We start from the raw sequence: 26,891 nt of genomic DNA, 5'->3' as shown, positions 1-26,891 counted from the left end.
CATCAGAGAGATTTTCCCCGCCCTCCACTCTTTCAATCAGCCTTTCACAGCCTGTGTTTTAGTGAGTATTGAAAAAAACTAAAACTATAAATAAATATTATAGTCTCTGCAAAATAACCATGGTGGTTCTCATGGCCAGGTTTTCCAATGAAATACTTTGAGTTGAAGTTTTACACCAATTAACCTTTAATGTTGTACTAGAGTGTGTGTGTGTGTGTGTGTGTGTGTGTGTGTGTGTGTGTGTGTGTGTGTGTGTGTGTGTGTGTGTGTGTGTTCTTGTTTAACTATATTCGTGGAGTCCAAAAACCGGGAATACAGTATACCTGTGGGGTCCGGACAGCTTTGTGGGGCCAAAATACCGGACCCCGCAACTTGAAAGGGCTGTTTGAGGGTTAAGACTTGGTTTTAGGATTAGGTTTAGAATTAGGTTATGGTTAGGGTTAGGGTAAGGGTTAAGGTTAGGCATTTAGTTGTGATGGTTAAGGTTAGGGTAAGGGGCTAGGGAATGCATTATGTCAATGACGGGTCCCCACAAAGATAGTGAAACGCACGTGTGTGTGTGTGTGTGTGTGTGTGTGTGTGTGTGTGTGTGTGTGTGTGTGTGTGTACACCTTTGTCAGTGGCCCACAACTGCAGACAGATGGAGCATGGCTGTATCATCACCCAGGCAGTTCTGGCCCCTATCCCATAATTCATAACTCCTTTTTTCCTCAAAACATGAATTGCCCCCCCATACACCTCCCAGCTGACCCCTGTGTCTGGGTTATGCCCCTCAGCCTGAAACACAAACTTCAGCCTCGTCCGAGAGTCAGCGCGACATCAAAGCTGAGCCTCCTGTTAACACTGAAACTAGATAGCACTTCTGGCTAGCCTACTGACCCGACATGCTAAGGCTACACACTGAGAACAGCGGGATGTAACACACACACACACACACACACACACACACACACACACACACACACACACACACACACAAATATAAACGATTCATGGCGCCGTTCTCATCACCACCTGGCTGGTCATAAAATGAAAATTGTGGTCAGGTGTGTTTGAACTCTACCCTGTCCAACATGAAAAGCAAAAGCTTTTCTCCCCAGGAGAACATCACACATGCTACACTAGCCACATATTATGTTCAGTGTGTCCTATATCTGAAGCTACTGTGAGTGAGTTCACAGTGTAAGAAACTTCAATCCGGTCTTAAAGCAGACCCCATCATGCGCTGCAGAGGATCAAGGTTAACCACTGATCTAGAGTCAGATTACTCTCATTAAGGCTTCATAAGGGGGGTGGGGGGGTGTAACCATATCAGATGTATCTGTGGTTAGACATAAGCTCCACTGGCTACATCTTATCACAGTAACACATCTATCCATTAGGGCTCCCTTGCATCTGCTTAAGGAGGCAGAAGGGTTGGGGTGGTCTGTTCAGCAGTGTTTGGAAGTACTCGTTTTGAGTGGGGAGACAAGTGATTCTACCAATAAAATAGATTTGTTAATAACTTTCCGCACAAATCAAAGTTCTTTTACTATGCTGTGGCTTAAAGAGGAGTGTAAATGCAGAACTAGTAGGTAGACACACATACACTGGTGTTTGCCCTCCTACACTTTATGCAGTCTAATACTCATACAATCACTAACACTATACAACATCATTGGTAACAACTACAGCTAAGCACCAGGTTTAAAGGATGGTGACAAAAAGGGCTAGTAGTTGTAGTTGTAGTCTCGAGGATTCTGCAATAAGGCTCTCATCAGGCTCCCTATAATGTTTGATGATGTAGCCCACACAGATTTGGTGGTTTTGGGTTTCGTCCAAAGACTTTATAAAGCTTTCAATAGAGGGTGAGCCAGAGAGATTGAGAGGCCCATTGTAGGAGAGCAGTATGTATCATTACCAGGCCCTTACATTGTAATCACTACCAGGTTTGCGCTGCTCTACTCTACCACCTGAGTCTGTCATGCCTGCTGACATTTACAGAAACTACACACAGGCTCACAGAGAAGCATGTAAGCAAACCAGTAGATCTAGTCTAGAAAGAAAAACAGAAAGTGGCAGATGTTCCAAAGTATACAGTATAACAGGATGCTAAATAATTTCATCCTGCACACAAACCAGACTGATATAAACCCAACATTCAAAACATCAGACAAGTTGGAAGAAACAGCCAGGATAGGGAAAAGAGGGGTGTATATTTGCTGTTCTGTTCTCTTTGATGTTAATGAGGAGCCCACCTTTTCTCACTCAAACAGTGTCTGTTCATTATTAAATGTATAGGAGCCATCTGGCTCTGAGTGCATACACACGTGTGTGAGTGGATGTACGTGTGCTTAGGTCAGACATTTGGATGATTTCATCACAAAAACTGATCATCTCACAGATGTTGTGCCCTCACCATAACCTTACAATCACAAACAGGTGAATTTCTAGAGGTTCCAACATTAAATGAGGAGAAAAAAAACACACAAAAACTCAACCCACACTTTAGTGGAAGCTGCATACCATTTGTATGCTTTAGTGCTACCTTTAGACAGGCCTCCCATACATCCATTTGAAAAGTGTAAATAACCTTTACACATAGAAGAACACCTTCCACTGACATTTTTAACATATGGGTATCCTGGAGAACACACATACACACACACGTCTGAGTGTTTTCTTCTGTGAGACCGGGGCACAGATGTGTGGGCAGGCTGCTTTTCTCACACAATTGTAACTAATACTCTTACTTTAACTGATGGCATGTTTGAGGAAAATAAACATGACCCTGACAGGGTTACTCCTTACTTTCTGTGGAAACCCAACAACATGAAATATTTTTCCTGAGACGTATATAAAGCCAAGAATCTGCAAAGAAAAATATTCACAATTATCAGGTATACTGCTAAAACTAAAACATTGGAATATATAATATAAATTTGACATGCTACATTGCATTCAGGCTGTCCAAATATTTTCAACCACTAGTCTTAGGACTGCAAAAAGGCAAGCATTACCATAATTGTTCTACAAAGGCAACCCAAGGAAGATCTGAGGCGACCCTAACAGAATTACAGACCATTAGCACCTCTTGAAAATCCCTTAAATCACCAGTCTTCAGCCTAATTTACACTCTAAAGGTGCAATGAACCCCTCTATGAGACTAACATTAACACCTGGAGTCTCTTGCTCACCTGTAATTTACTAACACGTCAATGACCAGAGGGCAATCGAATTAGGAATGGCTAAGAAAGAAATGGTCTGTGAAAAAGCTGTTCACTTGATTAGAACCTCTTTGTTAATTTCTGATGGGGGGGGGGTTGTGTATTTGCTGGCATTTGCTGGCATCACATTTCTGTCAACCTCATGAACCAAATTGAATCTTGTCTAATTACAGATGTAATATAATGTAATCAGGAAAACAAAGCATAAAATGCATGAAAGGAGAAGCACGAACACTACGAAACACATTTTCTGAGGGTGGATCCAAAACCAAAATGGAAAACAAATCGCTGCTAAAGATTAGATCTGTTATTTCACTGCCTGTGGTACACTTTATAGAGCATCTAAAACACTCTTGTCCGGCCATGCATGACTCCCACCTCTCCTTGCTGAGTGCCATCCGTGGGGGATCCAAGTTGGGATTCTCCATGGACTCCATTTGTGGGCAGCGCAGGAAGTAGTAAAGGGTGTGGAGGGCGTCTGGCGACCAGGACACGGGCTGCTGGGGGCGGGTGTGGCGGGCTGGGCTCAGTCCTGGGCGCACTGAGGTTAGGCGCTGCATGTGGTGCATTGCACGGGACACCAAGTCACCTGGAACAAAGGAAATAAGAGAAAGATCAGAGTAAGATGGTTTAGTAGATATGTGTTCTAATAAATACATGAAGCTTGTTCATTTCATTTTATTACATTCTTTAATAGAGTATCACAGAACATTGGAGTAGTATGTGGGCCCTACAAATCTAAAACTATTACAAGAGTTCTCATTGCTCAGTAAAAACCCTGTGGGTTCCTATTCCAACTGGATTTCCCCTTTTCCTAAACCACTTACATTCAAACCTCCTTTACTCATTACTCTCGCTCCATGTCTCTAGTGGTATTTGCCATTAGCGGTGTCATTATCAGTAAGCACAGCTAGACGGCCAGTCTAAACAGCCATTCGTCTTTAATCATTGAAGGAGTTAATGGGCTAACAGACAGCTGATCACAGGCTCTAATGAACCATTCAACTGTTTCTGTATTGACGCATTTCAATTACTGCACTCCGCCTGGAAAGGTGGGTGTCAGTCACATGATAAAAGTGAGGTTTAGATATGTGCTGGAGTATTGTGAAAAAAAAAATTGTCTTGACCTCTCGAAAACTCTGCTGTGCCGAGATAAAGACATAAGAAATATGCAGCTTATCAGAGGATTCATCCGCCCACACTGTGAGCTATATGGACAGACATGTGCACTTGGGTAAAGGCCAATTCAGATAACTGTATGTACAGTGTAATTAAACTTTATTAACCTAAGTAGACATTAATAGTTGTACAAAACACAGAAAAGGGCAAAGGGCTACAGGAGTAGAGTTTGTAGATAGCAGCCAAGTGCGTGACCATGGGTGTCATAGCAGGATCATAGTGGATACAAAATATCAGTTGGGATGTGGAGGAGGGGCAGAGAGAGGCAGCTTGAGGGAGGGAGGCCAGGTTGAACTTGGGATCCTGTAACGCTCATTTAGCATAATTACCCCTGGGTTAATTTCGAACCAGATTACAGTGAGTGGGAGGCTGCCTGGGGGCCAAGGCTGGGGAGTCCAACAGTGTGAGTGTGTATGTGTGTGTCTATATTAAGGGGTTTGGGGTACTTCAAGGGGGGTTAGATTGGGGTAGCCCTCCCAAAACAGACCCCACTTCAAGCTGAAGGGCCTTCTTTGTGTTAACCACCACCAGCAGTCCCTCCAGGAGGTCTCCTAGGAATTCTTGCCCAAGATGGAGAGCCTCTCTGTGGCTTTCCAGCACATATTGTGCCCCGAGGCTAAACTAAGCTCCAGGGGTCAGAAGGATATGAAATGCTTCATTCTTAGATTACAGCTTATATTGGAGTCTTTGTGGAAGCCTGGAAGTCAACAAACTGTGATGTGCCTGCTTTTTTAATACATATTGACTAAATTTAACTTAGGTAAATGTTGCAAGATAATAAAATGTTTCAAAGAATAAGATAATTAGAAGATGTCAACTATAAAATACAATTCAGTACAAAGACGTTTACACAAGTTTTTATCTGAACTTTGTCTGAACCCAGATTGCTAATTGGCTTTACAGGCTTTAGCACAAAGCTCATTTAATATGGGTTAGTCAAATTCTGATCTTTAATATTTCTCTTACTTAACTGGATGGTCAAATACTCATAGTTTCCCATAGCTGGTAAAGACCCCCACGGAGCTAAAAAATGAAACATTCAAATGTGTATGAACACAACTTTCTCTATTGCTTACACTTTTGTTGGACATTTAGCTGAAATGTCCAGTTCCCTGCCATCCATTATCCATCATGTTTATGTATGCTGTGTGTTCCTGTGTCTGGCCAAGTCCAGTCTAGAGATCCAGGACTGAGTAGCTTAGCACAGATGCCCCTGTGTCTGTCTGGTCCCTTGGGCTCAGATCAGAGTGCCAAACCCTCTGTGTTTTTGTTGTGTGTATGCATATCTGTGAGCAGCATATGTATTTGTGCGTGTGTGTGTGTGTGTGTGTGTGTGTGTGTGTGTGTGTGTGTGTGTGTGTGTGTGTGTGTGTGTGTGTAGGCGCAAATGAGTCTGAAGGATGCCAGCCCTGCCCAGAACAGCCCAGCTTCACACCACCAGAGAGATGTGGCACAAAGAGACCACTGAGCAGTCTGAGAGAAAGAGTGTGTCTGTGTTTGAGTGTGTGTGTGTGTGTGTACACTTTCTTAATGCCTCACTAACGACAGCGGCGTATGAACGTGGCCTTGTGCTGGAGGAACAAATGGCAGAGTGTTGGCTTATTCGGAGAAGGAAACGTGTCCTCACTCTCACCAACACTAATCTTCTCCATCCCTCCTCCTCTCCCTGAACTGACAACCTCACTCTTCACCTCTCTACCTTTTCATAATTTCCCCTGACCACACACACACACACACACACACACACACAGACAGACACACACAAACTTTCCACACAACCATGCTTTAGCAAATATGTACTCCATCCTTAAACTTAATCCCTATACCTCCCTTACTTCCATTCCTTCACTTTCCTTCTACTCCTGTCTTTTTCTCACTTTTTAATGACCTGATTCCAGCTCTCCATCATCTGCCAACTCCAGCAGAGCCTCCAGTTTAAACAAACCATATGTACAGTGAGTAGAGTACAGTGTGACTGTGTGTGTCTGCATGCTGCTCTGTTTACCAACCATGCGTATGAAACATGGTCAAGTAGAACTGGCAATATTTCAAAAAATCCATCCAATCCTTTTTAAAAAAAAGTCCCAAGGGAGGTTCCTCACTTCTCAACAGATTTACACTAGCCCTGACTAGATTCTTATGTAAAGGCTCAGAATTGTAAGGAGACATTTTAATATAACACCCATCACAACCTGACCCAATTTATATATAGGACTGAACATTGCTATAATAATAATAATAATAATAATAATAATAATAAATTACAACCTTGTTTATCACAAGACAGAAAGTGATGAAAAATGCCATACTAGTATCTCTGCTTGGCACTTGGCTGTCTGAAATAACAGCCATTTTGGCAGAAGAAAGTTTTCCTGTCTTTGAGAGCCAGTTAACAGAGTGGGAAGACCAAGGTGTGTTTAGAATATGGTCAAGTCTTTAAAAACATATGACAATTAGTTCATCATTTCTTGGAATGTTTACTTGTATGTAATAACAAGAATGTTTTATAGCTTCACTGTTCTTTTATGATTGTTCAAAGAGCTCAGAGGAATTTAACAGATTAAACACATAATTAGCTAATATTAAGCAGGTCCAGGACCACACACACTATTCTGAACTTAGTGTACTCACTGAGTTCAGAAATGCTGCCCACACAGGTTGCCAGCAGGGACTGTTCCAGCGTCCTCAGCTCCAGCTGGGCATAGGCATCCTCTCTGCTGTCCACCGACGTCTGCTGGTTCTCTGTGTAGGGACTGAAATGGGCCGGAAGGGACAAAACACCTACGGAGACAAAAACAGAGGGAGAATGGCATTCATGATTAATATGAAAAGTTTGTGAGCAGCGCAAACAAGCCTCCATAACTTCAGCAACTATCCATCTACACTGCTTCTGCAGAAGTCCCGAAACAGTTGCTGGTGGTATTTACATAGTGTATTTGTAATCCTGGTAACATGTAACCCACACCGCTGAGGGCAAATAAACACACAAGGGAATGTGAGCCTTGCTCCTAACACATTCAGGAAAATAAACAAGGCCCACAGGGACATTAGGCAAATACAAACAAAACAAAGGCACACTGCATCAGAAGCAGGCCGAGGTCTCACAGTAAGGAATATCAAGACAGACTAAGATCGACTTAAGAATTCAGTGTTACCGCAGATATTTATTACCCCTTAAATCATGGGCATTTTACAACATATACAACGCATACTGTACATGCTTGATGCGTACTCATCATATCTGCAGATGATTTCCAGACTTCCGATGAAACAGTAGATGATAGCTAAAGCCGATATGACTGCAGTACATGGGAACACTCAGTAAGATAAAGGTTTGGTATGGGTTCATATTTAGGATGTCATCAATCAACAGAGTGCTAAAAGGGTCAAAGGACACCAGAAGCCTAGGACCCTAACAAACCCTACTCTGACCTTTATTACACACACACACACACACACACACACACACACACACACACACACACACACACACACACACACACACACACACACACACACACACACACACACACACGTAAGGATGAGTTTTAAGTCTCAGCTCTGGATTGGAAGACTTGGTGTTTGTTCTTACTTAGTGTTCCTCTGGATGTAAATACTGTAAAAGGCTCTAAATACAGTAGTACTACTGAGTCCATTTTAATACTTAATAGAAATGTAAACTAAGTAAGTAAAATAACTGTTTATACTACACTATATATTATAATAATAATAATAATAATAATAATAATAATAATATGATTTCATGGTCTATATGAAGGATGAAATCACTGATTACAGTACATTTCTTTTGCAGGGTACTCCATCTACTATCATGGCTTGGGGTGTAACTACACTCGATCTAGGACACGTGTGGTATTTCCTCTTTGAATGGACTCTCAGGAGACCTAATCAGCTAGACAAACTGGATGCATGATGTTAAGGAGAACATATGGAAACCTGTCAAACCTCCCTTCATAAAATCAGATAACAGAAATATTATGATATGTAGCATTTAAACACCAGGTTTGCTCTTGTATTCTACATGACAGCTGGTTGTCAGACTAATTGCCAGTGAAGAGATAACATCATTCTTATATAACCCGAAGATGTCCTCCTGCTCTCTTTTATTGCTTTTCCAGTTAAGGAGAGAACATAGACTGCTGTTTTCTGACTCCTATTATCTCTCTGTGGCTTTTAGCTCCCACACCCTCATTAGCTTTGTTTGGAGCAATATGTGGTTGTGTAAGAACCAGACTATGCTATTAGCTACTGTGCAGCTAGTCAGTCTGGGTGAACACGGTTAGCGGCCCAAAGGTTAACCTTTATTTTGGCTTTAGTGGCAGAAGAGAGCTATCTGCCAAGCCAAAGGAAATGAGTGGGTGATGGTTGGGGATAGAAAAGAGAAATGGAAAAGAGGAAAGATGATCGGGGCAGGTTTGTGATTTATTTACAAAGCCTGAGGAAAAAAGCCTCCTCATCTCAAACTCCCCTTACTCTCCCAAAAGGGAAAGATGGGCTGCCATCCCTAAAATGACATTCCCATGTGCTTCCGGCAAGAAGTGTCCTCTCATTGGAATCTGAGATGGAAGTTGAAAATAATTCCCATAATATTACTCTGATGTCTCCTCCTTTCAGCACCCCATGACACAAGAGGAGATGAAAAAAAGGTTTTTGAAAAAAAATTAAAAAAAATGAGAAGACTGAATCCAGGAAAAGGACAGAATATTTTCAAACTAGTGGTTCACCAATAAAACTTTTCACAGAAAATACTTGTCTTGCCTATCTTTTGGCACTGTTAATATTATAAGATATTAACACATACAGTACTGTGCTCAAAGCTGGAACAAGTTTCCAGAAGGTATGCATCAAAGGTATGTCCAGACTTTGACTGCCTTTAAATTCAGGTTATGTTCTATATTTGGCATCTGCAAGTGACCACAAAGCTAAGCAGAGGTGATATGTGAGAATTACAATTATAACTTATCCAGATCTCCCACAAGCAAGGGTGGAGGTGGAGCTTGTGAAATGCTATATATTTATCACTGTTTTGATATTAAATAGACCACCTTATTGCAAAACGGGTGCTGGATATACAGTATGTTGCAGTGAGTGATTTGTGTTATGAGTGAGTTTGGCAACACAACCCGAGTTGTCTGTGTGAACTAGCGAGCTGGATTTGCTCATTTTATACTGCAGGGTTTATGTCCCAGCGTGTGGGCTCTGTCTAATAGATCACCTTGTTGCACAAACACACTGCTTTGTCATGCACACAGCAGTAACAATAAAAAGGAGAGGTAATCTATGAGACAGGTACAGTAGTAAATCACATGTGCTGGATGTAAACATTGTCCAGTCTGTATGGCAGGCTGTGTGCATCAACTGCTCTACAAAGACAGTAAGAGGGACATATGAGTTGGAGGTACAGGGCTCATGATATGTTGACTTCCTAAAAACAAAGTCTAGCAGAGAAAGAGAAAGTCACTTCAGTCCACAGTAGTGCTTCATAAATGAAAAACATATTGATTGAATTAAGGATATGTTCACTCCAGCAGAGTTATGCTGCCAAAGGGAATCTAGTCTTATACAAAAAGTGAAACTCCATGTCTCTCTCTCACCCCTCTCTCGTACTTTCTCTGCACCATCTGACTTGTATAATATGTGCTGACTCCCCGTTCCAACACAATGGAAACGGCTGCCTCTAGCAGAGTACCACTGCTACAAAGAACACGTGCGTCAGACAACCAAACAGTCCACAAGCTTCAACACATCCCTGTTCACTCCCACACGCACAAAGAAACACCCACGTCTGTGCATATAGAGTATGTTTGCACTTCTTTCATGTGTCACTTCAGGTACTTTGGTAACTTTGACGAGCTTTGCATTTGCAGCTTGCTAATCATTCCTTAAAATGACAGTAAGCATGTGCATAAATGTGGGTGAAGCGTCTGGAGCTCTAACATTTGACCTTGTGTGTGTGTGAATCATTTTATTCCCCATTCATCTCTTGGCCTTGGACTATCTTTCCACAGAAAAATAGAAGGAGGTTTTTCATAGCGATGGCTGCATTCTCAAGAGACCGCTCACATTATTGTGTTAACTTTCCCATGTTCTGTATACTCTCCTGAACTGCCTCGCTGTGTATACACCAAGTTTTATGACCACCATAACTACAGTGGCCTCCATGACAGAGTAGTAGGTGTTACATGTAATGTAAATACCTCATTCAGAAATGGCTTGATTCCAACTTATGTCAGAGAGACTCATGCCTCCTGAGGTGTGAGAGCCATTCCGATTCTGTCTCATTAGTGTGGGTAGGGTGTGGGAAAAAAAATAATGAATGTGTCGGCAGGTTTGTGCGTCTATGGGAATGAGCAATGGTATGCAAATGAACATACAGTAGTTATTCTGACTCCCTGTAGTGTGATTCACCAAGAACGTCACATTACGTTATTTCTTATTATATATTATTTCTGTCTTTAAACTCCTACCTATTTGCATAAAATATATTAAATGGTTCAAAATAGAAACCTAATAATTCCTGGAGGACTAACTAAACCAGTTAATGAACCGGTAAACACTGTAAAAACTGTTAAAGCACAGCTCTGCTCCTTTTGCTTCTTGTATTAAAATAAGCCAATTAAAAACTATTAAAATTTCGACCTCACAGAAAACAAAACCAAACATGTCAAACATTAACTTGATGTATCCTGAAGTTTTGTTAATTCTTTTACAGAATTGTCTTTAGCCTATATTTAGCATGCCTAAAATAGACATGTCTTGAACAAAAGCGAAATCTTTAGAAATGTTAATGTAGTTTCAATTGATTCTGCCATATTTTTTCAAAGCTGTGGCAAATACTCGCACACCACCACACTCTCAGTATTCCCACAGTCCCACCCCATTGCTTGCTTCACCGCAGAACCCCAGCCTGCGTCATTTGGGGCTGATGTAGGGCCACAGGCCAACCAGGGCCTGTCCCCACCACCACCACTAATATCACAAGCTCCAGCATCTCCAGTACTACATGCATCATTGTAGGCACTGGAAGAGGCTGAGGATAAGACAGCACGGAGGGGGTGAGAGAAGAAGCTGAGAGAAAGAGAGTGACTGAGGCTTGTACAGCTTTGGTGGAAGACGAATGAGTCATGCATAGAAGGGATATAACTGGGGGGGGGGGGGGGATATCTGAGACTGTGAAAAGGGTGAGGCAGGGAAAGACAAGTGGCACAAGGGATTTATTCTTTTGCGGCCGTTATGGTTGCATTTCTGAGGTTGACCCTGCAAATGTCATGTGGGAATCCCAGCTACAAATCACGGCTGAAATGTACCACAAAGCCTGTGGCAGTCCCCAGCCCATCCAAACTATCTCTCAAAACCATTACAGCTCCTCCTAGCTCAGCCAAGCTATCCCTGACAATGATGTTGGACATACTGCCATAACAAGGTCAGACAAATCCACTACTCCACAACTACTTTTTTTATTATGCTGAAAGTTTTTGAAACTTTGCTCAGCCGGGGCTGTCACTCTTGATTAGATATTTTAATGAGTCAATTCATTAACAATATTACCATCAAGTCAAGTTTCAATCTATTGTCAGACAATCATAAGAACTTTGAACTGTGACCTGCTAATAAAATTTGCCAGAAAACACTTTGAGTTTGAGCTAATGGAACTTAACACATCACTGCCTTTCCCACAAGCCTTGACTCTAATTCGTTGTTGTTCTTGTGATATCTCGTGTTATCTCCCAATGTCACAATTTGTTCTACTTGAGTCAAGTTTGTGTTTTTTTGCCCAAAGGCTTGGTAGCAGCAATAGGGTAGAAAAAATCTAGGCTATGGAGGACATCACTGCTTCTCATGCCTACATTCACAGCGAATATTTTGAAGAATATTTGGATTTCACCTTCAATAACAGGCCAGGAAAAACAGCTCTAAATTCCATTTATGGCAACCATGGCAAAACCTCACAACGTGAATCAACTTTGGATGGAATTTCCGATTTTGAATGTTAGTACAAATTTTTCATTATGCCATGAGTAAATATTATATCCATTTAAAATCATAAACATTTTACTGCTCACTTCTCTTCAAAAACATCCCACTCAAAGGTCAGTTTAGTCACTTCATGTTTAGCATTATCAGTAGAAAATGACAGTTGTACTTGACAAGACTAGAGAAAACTGAACAATTGTGTGACTGTGACATCAAAACATCATGTTGCAACAAGTTAGGTCATATTACTACTAACAATACTACTAACAATAAACAGTTTTCTGTTAAAGGGATCCAGACCTTGAAAGGTTCTTTGTGTGTTGCCGTATTCTTTTACACTATTTAGTTTAATTTCTGTTTTCACCAGCTCAGCGCTGATAAAACTGCATTCTTCAGTCTGCGTTTGCTGATTTGTTTTGCTACCGCAGAGAATGTGTGAAAGAGAGAAGGACATGATCAGCTTTGCTCCTGCTGCATCCTCTCAGTAAGATTAGAGAAAAACTCAAGTCTCAAGAGAAACCACACACACACACACACACACAAAACACTATATTTGTGGGGACACATCATTGACATAATGCATTCCCTAGCCCCTTACCATAACCTTAACCATCACAACTAAATGCCTAACCTTAACCCTTACCCTAACCCTAACCATAACCTAATTTTAACCCTAATCCTAAAACCAAGTCTTAACCCTCAAACAGCCCTTTAAAGTTGTGGGGTCCAGCATTTTGGCCCCACAAAGCTGTCTGGACCCTACAAGTATACTGTGTATTAGTATACTTCCCGGTTTTTGGACCCCATGAATATAGTTAAACAAAAAACACACACACACACACACACACACACACACACACACACACACACACACACACAAGCGAGCACCTGCCTGGTCTCCTTAAACAGCCCCTTCATTCATTACATGGTGGATCAGAGAGTCAGGGAAGGGGGCTTCTAAAACACTTCCCCTGCCCAGAAAGGAGCTGTGAGCTCTGGCCAGGAGGCTATATGCTAGTCCCTGTGTGGAGGCTGGAGGGTGGACAATCACACAATCGTACAGTGTCTGACCAGGCTTTTATTGGGTGTGTATCACCCCCACGGTATCCTGATCTCCTCTTTCTTTCAGAGTGTGTCTTTCACACAACAAAGGACACACACATGCTTGTGCTTCATTTCATGCCAGTGGAATCCATAGGCCAGATGTGATCGTTCACTCACAGGCCTGGCCTCTTGTTTTCCACACTTAAAGGCACCAAAACACCTGTTTTTCCACACATCAAACCTCACCCACACACACCACATTCTTCTGGCTGTTTCTTAAGAGATTGTGTGCCACACACAGGTCTTCTGTTGGAGGCACTGATCATGATTTCTGAGAGAATAACAGTGAGATTGATGAATGAACTTTATTGTATGTCTCTCTGCAGAACCAGAGGGATAAGCTTCATTCAGTTATAACTGCAGAGATTCAGCATTCAAGGTTACAAATATCCATGTGTTTGCCTGCTCTGGCGGACCCTCATCACATTCCTTATCTAAACAGAATTCAAGTGGGACAGAGGTGCATTTAGAAACCTAAAGTGGTCCATTAGTATTTGGGCTAAAAATAATCAGTTAGCATATAAGCGTGTCTTTCAGAATACAAACTACCTATGTGGATTTGGGGGCAGACAGAGAAGCATTCATAAGCTGAAGATGCTTACAGTACACTTGACATTTCACTGGTATGAGAGATCTGAGATGTTTCTGATTTAAAAGGCATCACAATTACTGATCTCACTCACACAACCACATACACACACATGCCTGTTAGAGCCTGGTAAAATACCATGATAGACAAGTGAAGTGGGGTCTGGTCGATGTCCCCTGACACCTCTGGTGACCCCTGGCTGCAAGGGGTCACGGGTCAGAGATGGCGCTCAGCTGGGGCTAAAAGAGGAAGTAACCTTATCAGCTGTGTAAAAGGGGGCTTCCCTAAGTCACTGAGTGAGAACATCCACACACATCATTAATCAATGCAAGACACAAGCTAAGATAGAAAGAGAGGAACGCTCCTATCTTTGTTGAATGTGAAGGGAGCACATGTAGGGTTAAAAAGGGTTTCATGTGCCTGATCTGCCTGCTGTTCTCAGATTGTTGCTGTTATCCAGCATTCATCTTTTGGCTCGTCAAGATGTTTTCTAGGAAGTAAAGCCACTAAGATTTGAAAGTTTGAAACAAAGGTTTAAAATGTAGTTCAAGCTCACAAGCTTTAAGTAAGGTGTTTGGATCTGTCCACTGCTAGAAGTCTTCCTGAAATCCCAGTGTGCAAAGCCACAAAGATTACATCTGAATCTCCACACTGGGTATACTAAGCCTTCAAAAAAATCAGGCTGCCTGCTATTCAGAAACTCTGACATGAGAGTGTTGTAATACTGCAAATGTTACTGCAAGTCTTAAGGAATATAAAGTTGTTACTACAACCACCATGATCGGCTCTTATGGAATTAAACATCTAGTATCGCTTAGAATGATCTTGGAAAAACCTGAGGAGCTCAAACAAATGCAAATAGGCGACATTAAAGTCCAACGGAAATCAAATTTAGTCAAACCATTTTTTTTTTTAAATATATTGCTAATAGTTTTTTAGTTATTAAAAGGAAGAAATGCTCCTTTACATCTCAGCCGACTGGAGGGGCGTGTCTGTGTTTGATTGACAGCAGTTGGCAGATGGTGGTATTGAAGAGTAAGGACAACACCAGCACCTAAATGGGCCTAAGAGACATTTGCAGGTACGTTTACATGCACGTACTATACCATGTGCAGCAGCTGAGCAGCTAATTAGCAATCGAGCCTGCAAACTGACGTTATTGTTTGCTTAGTTGCTCATACAACAAGCTCAGGTGCAGGACAAGATGTATGTTTATGTATGCAAGTTAGATAAGAAGGAGACTTCAGCAGGAAAGCTAATGAGGTCTCCATCTATGTAGACGGATACCTCGTGTTCCGTTAATGCAAGACTAGGGGGCGCCATCATAACACCAAAATATAATAAAATACTAATTTCTCCCTTATGGATTCAGATTTTTCTCCAAGGAGAACACAGGACAAGTAAAACATTTACAGAGCAGATATGCAACAAAAAAAAGCTATTTAATTTCAGTTGGACTTTAAGTGGTTCTAACAGTGCCACAATGTAACTGTTGAGCTGTAAATGTGGTCTGCAATAACATACCTACCACCATCCCCGAACACACACACTCACACACTCACACTCTCACACACTCTCACACACTCTCACACACTCTCACACACTCTCACACACTCTCACACTCTCTCACACTCTCTCACACTCTCTCACACTCTCTCACACTCTCTCACACACACACACACACACACACACACACACAAATTAGGAGTGGTAGCATTCAAGATGGTTTTGGTTTCCCACAGCCCTAAAAAATATCGCCATAAGCTCCTCTACACAACTAACCCTAATCCTAAACATGGCTTCAGCGTTCTCCCCCTTATCCTCTTCCCTCCTTTACTCTCCCTCTTCCTCTCTCTAATCATGTTTTATATTTTACATTTCAGGCCAAATGTGGTGCCTGTGGCTATCTAGTAACATTCAACATCCCCCCTCTTCCATATGTGACGCCACTCCACATAATGTGCAGCAAAGGGACAGTATAGCTCCAATATTGGATGACTACGTTTTATAGATTTTATTGGCTTATTGTACAGTACTGGGGCTGGAAATACACTATACTGTATATGAAGGCTGCTGGTTTTGTTTTCTTAATGACATAGGACGATGGATATTACACACACCCTGCAATAACACATCCACATAAACATCTAACCTCAAACCCGCCCCCTCATAATCAAATCCACTTTTGCTTTCGAGGTGATGTCACCATGTAAAACTCTGCCAAGAGGTGAAGTGTTTGACAAATAAAAACTCAGGAGGGCAAAATATAATGGTGGCAATACATGTACTTTGATTCAGAGAAAATTCTCATTAGAGTCATTTTTAAAAGTCAAAAGCTCACTAAGACTATAGTAAAGACTGAACCTTATTGGCTGCAACAGGTTTTTTTATTTGCCCATTTTTAAAAAGAAACAGTTAACCTCCCTTTTCAGAACAAGCTGCAGTCTATTCAGTTCTCCAACAACACTATGGGCAGCAGGCTGGGCAAAGAGGCACAAAGTGTGTATGTCAGTGTGTGTTTGCACTAATGGCTCCCATTCTGTGTGATCAGCTCATTTTCTCTCAGCTGGACCCTCTGGAGAGTGAGAACAGAGAGCAGTTTGGATGGCAGACAACACACTCATTGAGGAAATGCCTGAACCTGAACTCTATATCGTCGCCGTCCTCAGTAACACATCCAAACACACACATTAACAATAATCACAGTACTCAAGACTGAGTTGGAAGTTCATATTCTTTTCAGTAGAGAAAAGTTTAAGTTTCATTGCAGGTTTCTGCTGTGTGGATCTCTCTCAGATGCCTAAAAACTAGGGGAGCACGATTCAGAAAATGTCACGATTCGATATCGATTTTCAATTAAAAAATCTTTAGTTACATTCTCAGTATGTAAATGTAGTTACTTTTCCCATGTGTTTGCAGTAGACATACAATTTAAAAAAATAAATATCTTTTATTAAAAAATATTAGGGCTGTCAGCATTAACGCGTTAATCACGATGTGATTAAGGGCCGAGCATAACGCGTACATTTTATTTAATCGCATTAATCGCATGCCAACATTTATTAATTTATTTTACACTTCTCCCGGCTTCGCGTCGTGCCGAACAACGCCCCTTAGCCCGGACGGCTCAGTAGACAAGTCGAAAGCCACATGCACATTGTGTAAAGTCGAATTAAAATATCACCAAAGCACGTCAAGCTTGAGCTACCATCTACAAGCTAAGCATAGTACAGTTAACGTGACTCAGGTTGATGCTAGCAGGCTCAGGCAAAGCACTATTTTGGAGAGCGCTACTTGCCGACCTGTTGATGAAACCAAATCCAAAAAAATTACTACAGCTCTTGCAAAATGGGTGGCAACTAACTGCAGACCTGTCAGCATCGTAGAAGACTCGGGTCTTAAAGACGTACTACGGTTGGAATGTTCTGAATTGTGCAATAATGACAGATTCACACATTTTTCTTTTGTTTACAGTAAATAAATAATAAACAATTATATACAAATCTTAAAGTCAAGTTCATAAAGTAACTTTCTTTGCATTCATTTGATTCCCAATCAAGATACACTGGTAAGCATTGCTTTCCATTGTTAATATGTACTTAAAAACAGTTCTGAAATGCAAAATAATAGAATTTTAATCATGTGATAAAACATGCGATTAATCGCGATTAACTATAGAAATTCAGCGATTAATCGCGATTAACAAAAAATTAATCGTTTGACAGCCCTAAAAAATATGAATCGATTTTTGGAATTCTATGAATCGATTTTGAATCGCGATTCGAATGTGAATCGATTTTATTGCACACCCCTACTAAAAACACTTTGAACTTCAGAGTGTGTGCTGTGATGGATGTTTGAAACCACTTACCACCAAATAAACATGAACTCTGGCCATTTGGTGTTAGCCAGATGCTAAGTCTTACCATTATGAAATTAAGTAGTGTCAGCCTTGAACATATAATTCATATCAAAAACTGAGCAAGCACTAAACATATTTGAACCCTGACCAGTCTGCGAGTAAAGGTTTGACAGAGGGCAGGTATCTGTAAGCGCAAAACTAGTTTTATATGGTTGAACACGTGTGAAAATGCAGCATTTTAAAGGTTACAGTTGTTTTAAGCTGGCAGGACCAATTCACTAAAGCTTTACCATTTTCACAGTTGCATACTCAGGTTTGCCAGTATGTATCCCTTGCCTACGGACTCCACTGTCTTTTTCAAGACTTGACTTGCAGATTGATCACAGCTTGCATTTGTTTCATGCTTGCTTATTAGTTTTGTCATTGATATACTTTCACACTACAACACCTTTAAAATTAACAGTAAGACTGAAATAACCTCAGCAGCCTTAGACACTTCTGTCTGAATCCCTAAAAGGATAATTATGTCACTTGTCAATTACTAATTAGATTGAGCTTCTACCTCTCTTTCTAACTCCTCTCCTCCCTAATTCTTTACACACTAACTAAATTGAGCATTCACACATCAGCCCAGATATTAATGAACACACTTTGAGAGTGCCATGCTGTGCATTTCATACCAGAGTGATATCCACAGACAGTCACAAGTTCTTCACTTTCAAAAGCTGTAGGAGATAAATTAACAGCACCAAATCCTTCTCAACTTCTCTGTTCAGATGTAAATCTTGCTGCTGCAGCATGGTTCTCACAGTCCAACAAGAGATTTTGATAGAAGGACTTAGGAGTTTGACATTTCAAAGAACTGGATCCAAATTCCCCCTTGTAAATCTAAAGCAGCCTTCTGCTGATTAACATTCCGTGTTGGGCTGGGTAGAAAAGCAAAATCATGACGCAGAACGGAGTGACTCAAATGGGGGGGGGGAATGGTGGATGGATTACAATGAGAACTGGAGGTTCACTCACTTTTTCAACCACTCTTTTCCTTCTTTCTCCTACTCTCCCTCTCTCAAACTAAATCTTTGGACTGAGTTCCACAGCAGAGTGGAAAAGAAGCTCAGGAAAGGAAAGGCAAACCACTTTCTGGGCAGCCACCAATTGTTCTTCACTCACACAGACAAGTGTGTTGTACAGTACGTTGGTGTATGCCTCTGTGTGTGCTACAAGGTGTGTCTTACTTGCATCAGGTCAGGGCTGTAGTCAAGTCCACCTTTGTCGAGTCCAAGACAAGTCCAAGACCAGGACCAAGCGAGACAGAGTCAAGACCAAGTCCAAAGAGGATCAAGTCCAAGTCAAGACCGAGTCCAAATGAGAGACAGTCAATTCCAAGGCAGAAAAAAAAGAATCCTCTTTAAGAGCACAAACTGACTTGAGTATACAAGTATAGTATACTTACTTGAGTATATGCACTTTCCATTAGTGGCTACAGACATCGTAGTTTAAGTGATTAAAACTTGCATGGTCAGCTCAATAAACAAGAGAGGCTACATTTACTTCTATGGACCGAACTATTTGCTGCATTATACTTCTTACTACTATCACACTTCAATAAAAACTGCATTAAGAAAGAACAAGCTCCCACAGACTCACTCCATTCCATTATAACCTACCATGGATAAAATTAAATAGAGAGGATGCATTATTTCATAGGTATCACAACTCAGCAACATTTTACAGCAGCGGGCACTGAACGGAGCAAAGCTTTATTCAAAAGGCCCACAGCTCTTTTGTCTGCAGTAATGAGTAGGGCTGGTCCATTTACAGCTGTCTGTCTCTACTGTTGTCCATGCCATTGTTGACAACAACTGTTCTCACTGTGAAACACAGGAGAAAGGTGAGAGTTCGATGCTGGGAGGGGATGCGTATCGGTCATAACATCGGATGGTTAGAGTGGGCAGAGCACCTCATACAATTAGTCAGGAAATCAATGCCACTGTTGGAACATGTGTGAGAGTGACATACTGTTAATAAATCAATGGACCACCCAACCTCAGACACACATGATGACATTCTGATAAATGTGCCCAGTGCAGACTCACACAAATTCTCACAGAATTCAATAATGGTATGTGGCAAGTATTGAGGTGTCATCAAAAGTACAAATCATGTGTCAGTCTTGCAGATTACAGCAGAGCACAGATAGCAGCTCTAAATATTCTGTGTGTGTGTGTGTGTGTGTGTGTGTGTGTGTGTGTGTGTGTGTGTGTGTGTGTGTGTGTGTGTGTGTGTTTGTGTGACCTGGGTGTGTCAGGGACCTGCAGGGCGTGTCAGGATGTCCACCTCTTTAGCACAAGGCAGTAAACTACCTTTAAGCAGACCAGTCACCTCATTCAACTGGCTGCATGACCCATCTGATACCCGAAGGGGTTTACAGCTCACCCCTGACCCTCACACACACACACCCTGTACACACCCCTCACATACACATTGAATAAGAGGGAGTGTCCACACCTCAAAAGAAGTTTACTAAAAAGGACCATCCTCTTATGCAGTTATGTCACCTTTTGACCCAAACATCTTCACATCTACAAAGCAACACTTATTCACACACTCACGCACAAACATTAATGCTACCCAACCCTCCTCTATGTCCATGATCTAACAAGGGCCCATGTGGTGGTCAGCACTATGAGAAACACTAAAAGTTAAAGAAAGCCCCATTGTGTTCACGTCATTATTACACACAAGGGCACACACACACACACACACACACACACACACACACACACACACATAAACACCAACAGTACAATGGTCGTGGACCTGAGGGTAATAATAATAACAAAAGAGAAACGAAAAGCAAACATTTTTCATGCACACACTTTTCCAACTTTTCTCTATTCTTTTACTAAATAGTTTTACCTCTTCTATTTCCTTGTCTCAAAAAATGCTTAAAGAACAGTAAGAACAGAAATTCACTTTTTGCTTGAAATGCTCCAAACCCAATAGGCACAAGTAGACATTAACCACAACACAGACACACACACACGCTCCTGGTGAAGGATGTTTTGTTTGAGGGTTACAGTCTATGTTACCATCTATGTTGTTTGTGCCGGAACTGATAAAAGTATCATTCTCTTCCCTCTTTCCTCTTCCTAAGGAAAATATGGTCAGGTTTATGTGACAGTCTCTGAATTTGATTGCACACTTGTTGTGCTAGAGAGGGAGCTAACTAGCAAAAGAAAACACAAAAAAACAAAACACAACGAGTAAAAGAAATGATAAACAAAAGGAAGAATTAACACAAAAGAGAATAAAAGTGCCAACCTGTGAATATGTGTCAGATTAGGTGTTTTCTTGGCACTATGGTTCATTTTTGCTCAGGATATATATATATATATATATATATAAAAAGGAATGGAGCACCATTTATTCCTGTCTGATGGACACATTGATAGCTGAGTTATGTAAATCCATTATCAGTGTCAGTTCTGCCCTTCAGCGTAGGTGAAATAAATCAAGTGACAGGTCATTGCTACAGCATGACCCATCATCACTACAGTAGTCTTGTCATTCAAACACAAAGCGGACAGTGTTGCGACTCCAATACAAACATCTCACATACACAGTGTTATGAGTGTTTGCTGCTTCTTCTCTGCAGGGGGCACCTGCTCACACATTCCTCTGCCCATGCATGGCAGCCACACTAATAAAGTTGTGGGAGGTGAGTGTATGTGTGTGCGCAAAGGGGTGGTGTTTGTTGCCGTGTGTGTTCCCAGCTGTTGCCTGTGCAGGTGCTACAGGCAAGATTGACTCAGTGTGTGTCATTGAAATACTTTATAAAGGTAATTTCAACAACCTCAGACAGGTTTAATCTCCGCAGTCTGTTTTAATGTGTCTGTCCGTGTGTGTGCTTGTGCCTCTCAATGTGTGTGTGTGTGTGTGTGTGTGTGTGTGTGTGTGTGTATATATATATATATATATATATATATATATATATATATATATAAAAATAAGCATATGAGTGGGTGTGTCTGTGTGTTATGCAGGTCATACGAGGCTACTGATCCAGGGGTCTCTGTGGACCACCCACTGAAGCCCTCTCCTCTAAGCAGCAGATGGAAAAAGAAAGACAAGGATGACAGATGAGTAGAGATATCACCTCAAGGGGGACTGTTGTCTTTTTCATCTCCTCCATATTTCTTCTAACTATAAAACCAGAGCACTTTAACAAACCGAGCACTTTAAGTAGTACAAGCAATGTCAAAGCCAAAGGCCATTTGCCTTTTAACTGCTTAGGAAGCTGGGCAATTCTCACGAGTGTGCATGTGTGTGAGTTAATACATTTCTTCCTGAGTATTGCAGAAGACCCGGTCAATTCACTTCAACTGACGTTCCCACAACCCTTCCCAAGCCACAATGGCTATATAATAGCTGACAGACTTTAAGCCCTTCCTAACACACAAAAACACAGAAACGTACACCCTGGCACACACACACACACACACACACACACACACACACACACACACACACACACACACACACACACACACACACACACACACACACACACACACACACACACACACACACACACACACACACACACACACACACACACACACACACACACACACACACACATGAATTTTAGACTGGCCACATTGTATATTACCAACTACGCCCTTTACAGAAATTAATAAAAACCTAGCTTGGCAGGAAACAATCGATAAATCATCAAGAACGAAACACACTTCTTGAGTGAGACTGTGTTAATGTGAACAAAATCAGGGAATGGGAGAAAAGTTTCCTGTACTGTGCTGTATGGTCGACTCACTCAGACTTGTAATATGTGCGGAGTGTCAGGGTCCAACCACCATGGGTATTGTTAGTAAATCATGACGAGTGAGAGGTGCTAGCCACATCCTGACCACACACACTAAAACACACAAACCCCTCTACCCTTCCCAGAGAGGCCAGACTGCGCAGACACCCTTTAAAGGAGTGGTGTGGGTGTGTGAGTGTTTTAGAGGAATGTTTGTGTGCAACAAATGGGGGGAGAGGACTATTCTTGCACATGATCACACAGCTCCTGTGCAAACAGCAGACTGAGTGACAAATCTGTTTTCATTCTCCTTTTCCCACTGTAGGGTCTGTCTGGGTGCGATGATGGCGGCCCGAGCATGTGTGCGGGCCCTGACGATCTTCATCAACTACCGACATTTGTTCCCTGTCTGACAGATTTTCACTCGACAAAATATATCTGTTTACTGCCCGAACCTTTACCTTTTTTCATTCTTGCCCCAACTTCTAGTTCTTGTAAATCCTGTTTTATTCCAAGATAAACAGCAACCCCTTGCTTTGCCCGCTCAGGAAACCCCATGACCACATATGGCTAGACAGATATTTCATTCAACTGCTTGCCAAGTGTTTAGAGTTTGGACTATCCAAACCCTTAAGCTAGGAACACACACACACACACACACACACACACACACACACACACACACACACACACACACACACACACACACACACACACACACACTTTCTCTACCCTGGGACAACTCCCATTCTCCGATTTCAGCCTGTGAAGTCTCAGAAGGGTTTGCAAAAATTGCAGGGTGATAATTAGCTATGCTTTACCTTTTTGCCTCTTGAGAGAAACATGGGAAGAAAATAACACACACCATAATGAAGATGGGAAGGGGCTGGGGAAAACTTGTGTAAAGGAGCAATTGTGCATGAAGACAGTGATGGTATTTCAAGAAGCAAATGGAAAAAGAAAAAGACCTCCATCAGCCATCCTCTCAGCAGTTTGATACCCAGAGATTATTGTGCATATTTAAAATCGAGGTTCAGCCTCCTGACGCGCACGCGTGTGTGTGTGTGTGTGTGTGTGTGTGTGTGTGTGTGTGTGTGTGTGTGTGTGTGTGTGTGTGTGTGTGTATAATGATGCCTTCCCCAGCCGTTGACTCTGAGCTACAGCTTCCCAGGAGCCAGACTCCAACAGAAGCCCTGTGCGGGAAGTCTCTGGCTGAACCTCGACCAGAGGAGACCTGGCAGGATGCACAGAGGGACGACAGTTGAGACGGACGAAAGAAAGGAGAAGAAGCGAAATAAGTAAGGAGAAAGTTTGGAAGACAGGAGACGGAGGGGAGGCCACTTTTTCTCTGATTCGATTTTCAGACTGTGGTGACACACAAACCGGCTTGCAGACATGCATGCACTCATACGTGACAAAGATAGCCCAAACAGAGAGCCAGAGAGTGTTAGATGGAGAGCTGCATGCATAAAATGCACAAGCCAGGGCATGAATAGTAATTGACCTCATTGTGCAGGCCAGTTAAATGCTGACCTCACCACTCCAACACAAGTTGGTCAGAGGGTAATTACGGTCTTCAGAGCAGAAGTGCACTAGAGCCAAGAACCACAAGGCAGGTTCATCTCTTGCTCTGTTTCTTTCTACTTCTGTTTTGCTTTTTCTTCTCTGTGATTGTCACTGCCTCTCAATCCCTCCCTCCCTGCCTTTCATTTTCCACTTTGCTTTGCTCGCTGTCGGTATCTGTCAGCACTGAGCCAGGTAGATACATTGGACCCACTTTCGGCACCTACAAGCGTCTTAAACCCCACATGTTCAACCATTTAAAAAAAAACACATTAATAACACTTCTCTGCTGGTAAAGTTGTTAACGTAACAGCACAGTGTGCCACACCTTGTAAAAGTCCAAATGTTTCAAGTAAAATAGTTTTGAAATCAGGGCCCGTGTTTCTTCTCTATCCATCAGTGGTTAGGAATTCATATGCAAATGCTGGCAAAGACACATAAAAACATAAAAAAAATACAATGTTACTCCCCTCTGCAGGAGATGATGATGGCATTTCAAGACTTGTGTGCAAAACACAGGGAGCAGCAATAGACAAATAGTGGAACGAAGAATAAAGAGAAGGAGGCGGGGGAGGAGAGCGAGATGGAGCTCTTGGGAGGTTTCCATGGGGTCAAGACAAGAAGAGGGGCCTCCACTAAAGACTGTCTCTCCCAGCATGCAACTGGAGATGATAGCTATCCATCCAGACATGATGGATGTCAGGGATTCTTTTCCTCTTTTCTCTCTCACACACAGCAGATATCACAACAGACATCCTAACAAACATCTCAAGTGATTTTTGGTGTTCTTTGAGAGTGTGTGCGTGTGATGGCTGCTGTTGTGTGTGTTATCTTCCGTCTATTCAGACACTGGGATAGAGCCACAATGTTATCACAGCCACAGAGACGCATCAAGGCATCTCCTCCCTGTGCTTTCACATGTGCGATTGTCTCTCTGTTAACTGCCATAAAGTGTTCCATTGTTCTCCCGACATCCGACTGCCTCTCTTTTGGATCCTGTCTGCAGATTTCATGTCAAAACAAAGCCTGTCGGCATAACAAAATAAAACCAACTTTGTTGACATGCTTTTATAAAACCACCTCAATGAGTAAAAACTGCTTAAACTCCAGCTGGGGCTCAGCTGACCAGCTGGGTCGGTGTTGCAGTATTTATGACTTGCTGACCCTCCCCTTTACCCACCTTAAACTCCTGACACATCTGCCCCTTCCACCCCATCATGCAGACACACACACACACACCCCTTCTTAGCACCTGACTGGACTGCTGAAAGGCTCCTTCTGTGGGGGACATCACTGGTGGAGAAATTCTCTTCCAAAAAACAGACTAAAGACAAAGCATGGAATTGTTAAGAGTTTGCTTAATGGCAGAAAGGTGTGTTGACCTCTCCAGCTTCACAACTTCCTCCTTATTGGCCTCTGTCAGAGTGAATGCCTGGCTGGGTCTTACATTATATATTTAACTACTGTCAAGCTGCCTTTCAGAGTGCCTTTACGGCACCTTTTACAGAAGCACCATAAGGCCAGGGCATTGACACGCAGACACATGTATATACAGTACATTATGTGTACACTGTATGGACTGTTACCTAATGTGAAACACATGGATAAAAATGAGAATGCTTGTTCAATAGAGCCAAAATTAGTCACACTTTTGTCCACAGGCCCCGCCGTTGGAACAAATGTCTAATCCTAACATGTTTAATGATCCCAATGGGCTTACATAGTGTTAAACAGAGTCAGGTTTGATGAGCTGATGAACATGTTGGCATTTTTAGAGGCTGTATTTTGCTCTTTGAGGTGGAGAAGAAAGGAAAGCTTTGAGGGGTGCTCTGCACTGGCTTAAGTCATGGTCTGTTTAACTGCTGTCTGACTGACTTCCTCTGCAACCTCCACTCCTCTGCATAGACAGAGACACATACCAGCACAAAGACACACAAGATACTATTAGTCCAATTCATATTCACACATTATGTGCTGACTAGTCTCATATTGCCAGACTTATCTCCACAGTTCTGCTGAGGAGGGTCTGGCTAGTCCACACTTTCCGGGATAAGAGAAAAACATGCTCTGGTTTATTGGCATTTCTTTAAACCAATCACAATCGTCTTGGGCAGCGCTAAGCACTGGACGGAGCAACGGTGCCTCTGCAAAATAGCCTCGGGAAAGAACTTGTTTTGGTGGAACATGTGTACGTTCAAAAGTTGTTTTAGTGATGCAACAGAAAACTCAGATCGGACAGATAGTCTAGCTAGCTGTCTTGATTTACCCTGCAGCGATCTGAGGAGCAGTCAACGATAGTCCTCATTAATCAAGCAGAGTTTAAAATTCCAACACAAAGAAAGCGGAAAGTGAGGGACATCCAGCAGAACCGGAACAATCCCGTAAATGAAATGTTGACGGACACCACGCACACTGCCGAATTAGGTTTAAACACGGAAAACAACGTGCATCCATCTTTACAAGAAAAGCATCATCTTCACAGGGACTTAGCTGTTTGACATAAGTTGAACGAAAGAAAATTCCATCCTCAAACAAGGCATCCTTTCATCAGTGTGAATTTTCACCACA

The 26,891-nt window shown here is 42.0% G+C and overlaps 1 protein-coding gene across 1 annotated transcript in view; it reads right to left on the bottom strand.

The window, feature by feature from the left end:
- abtb2b (ankyrin repeat and BTB (POZ) domain containing 2b) overlaps positions 1–26,891 on the bottom strand; it is a 49,630-nt gene that overhangs the window by 11,382 nt on the left and 11,357 nt on the right. The window contains exons 2-3 of the mRNA XM_031283211.2: positions 7,017–7,166; positions 3,585–3,795 (exon numbers count right to left, since the gene is read on the bottom strand). Of these exons, the coding sequence (XP_031139071.1) occupies positions 3,585–3,795; positions 7,017–7,166 (361 nt within the window). The remainder of the gene's footprint in view (positions 1–3,584; positions 3,796–7,016; positions 7,167–26,891) is intronic.

This window comes from Sander lucioperca, chromosome 7, assembly GCF_008315115.2.
Source record: "Sander lucioperca isolate FBNREF2018 chromosome 7, SLUC_FBN_1.2, whole genome shotgun sequence".
NCBI classification, from domain to species: Eukaryota; Metazoa; Chordata; class Actinopteri; order Perciformes; family Percidae; genus Sander; species Sander lucioperca.
This window is presented reverse-complemented; position numbering and strand designations above follow the sequence as displayed.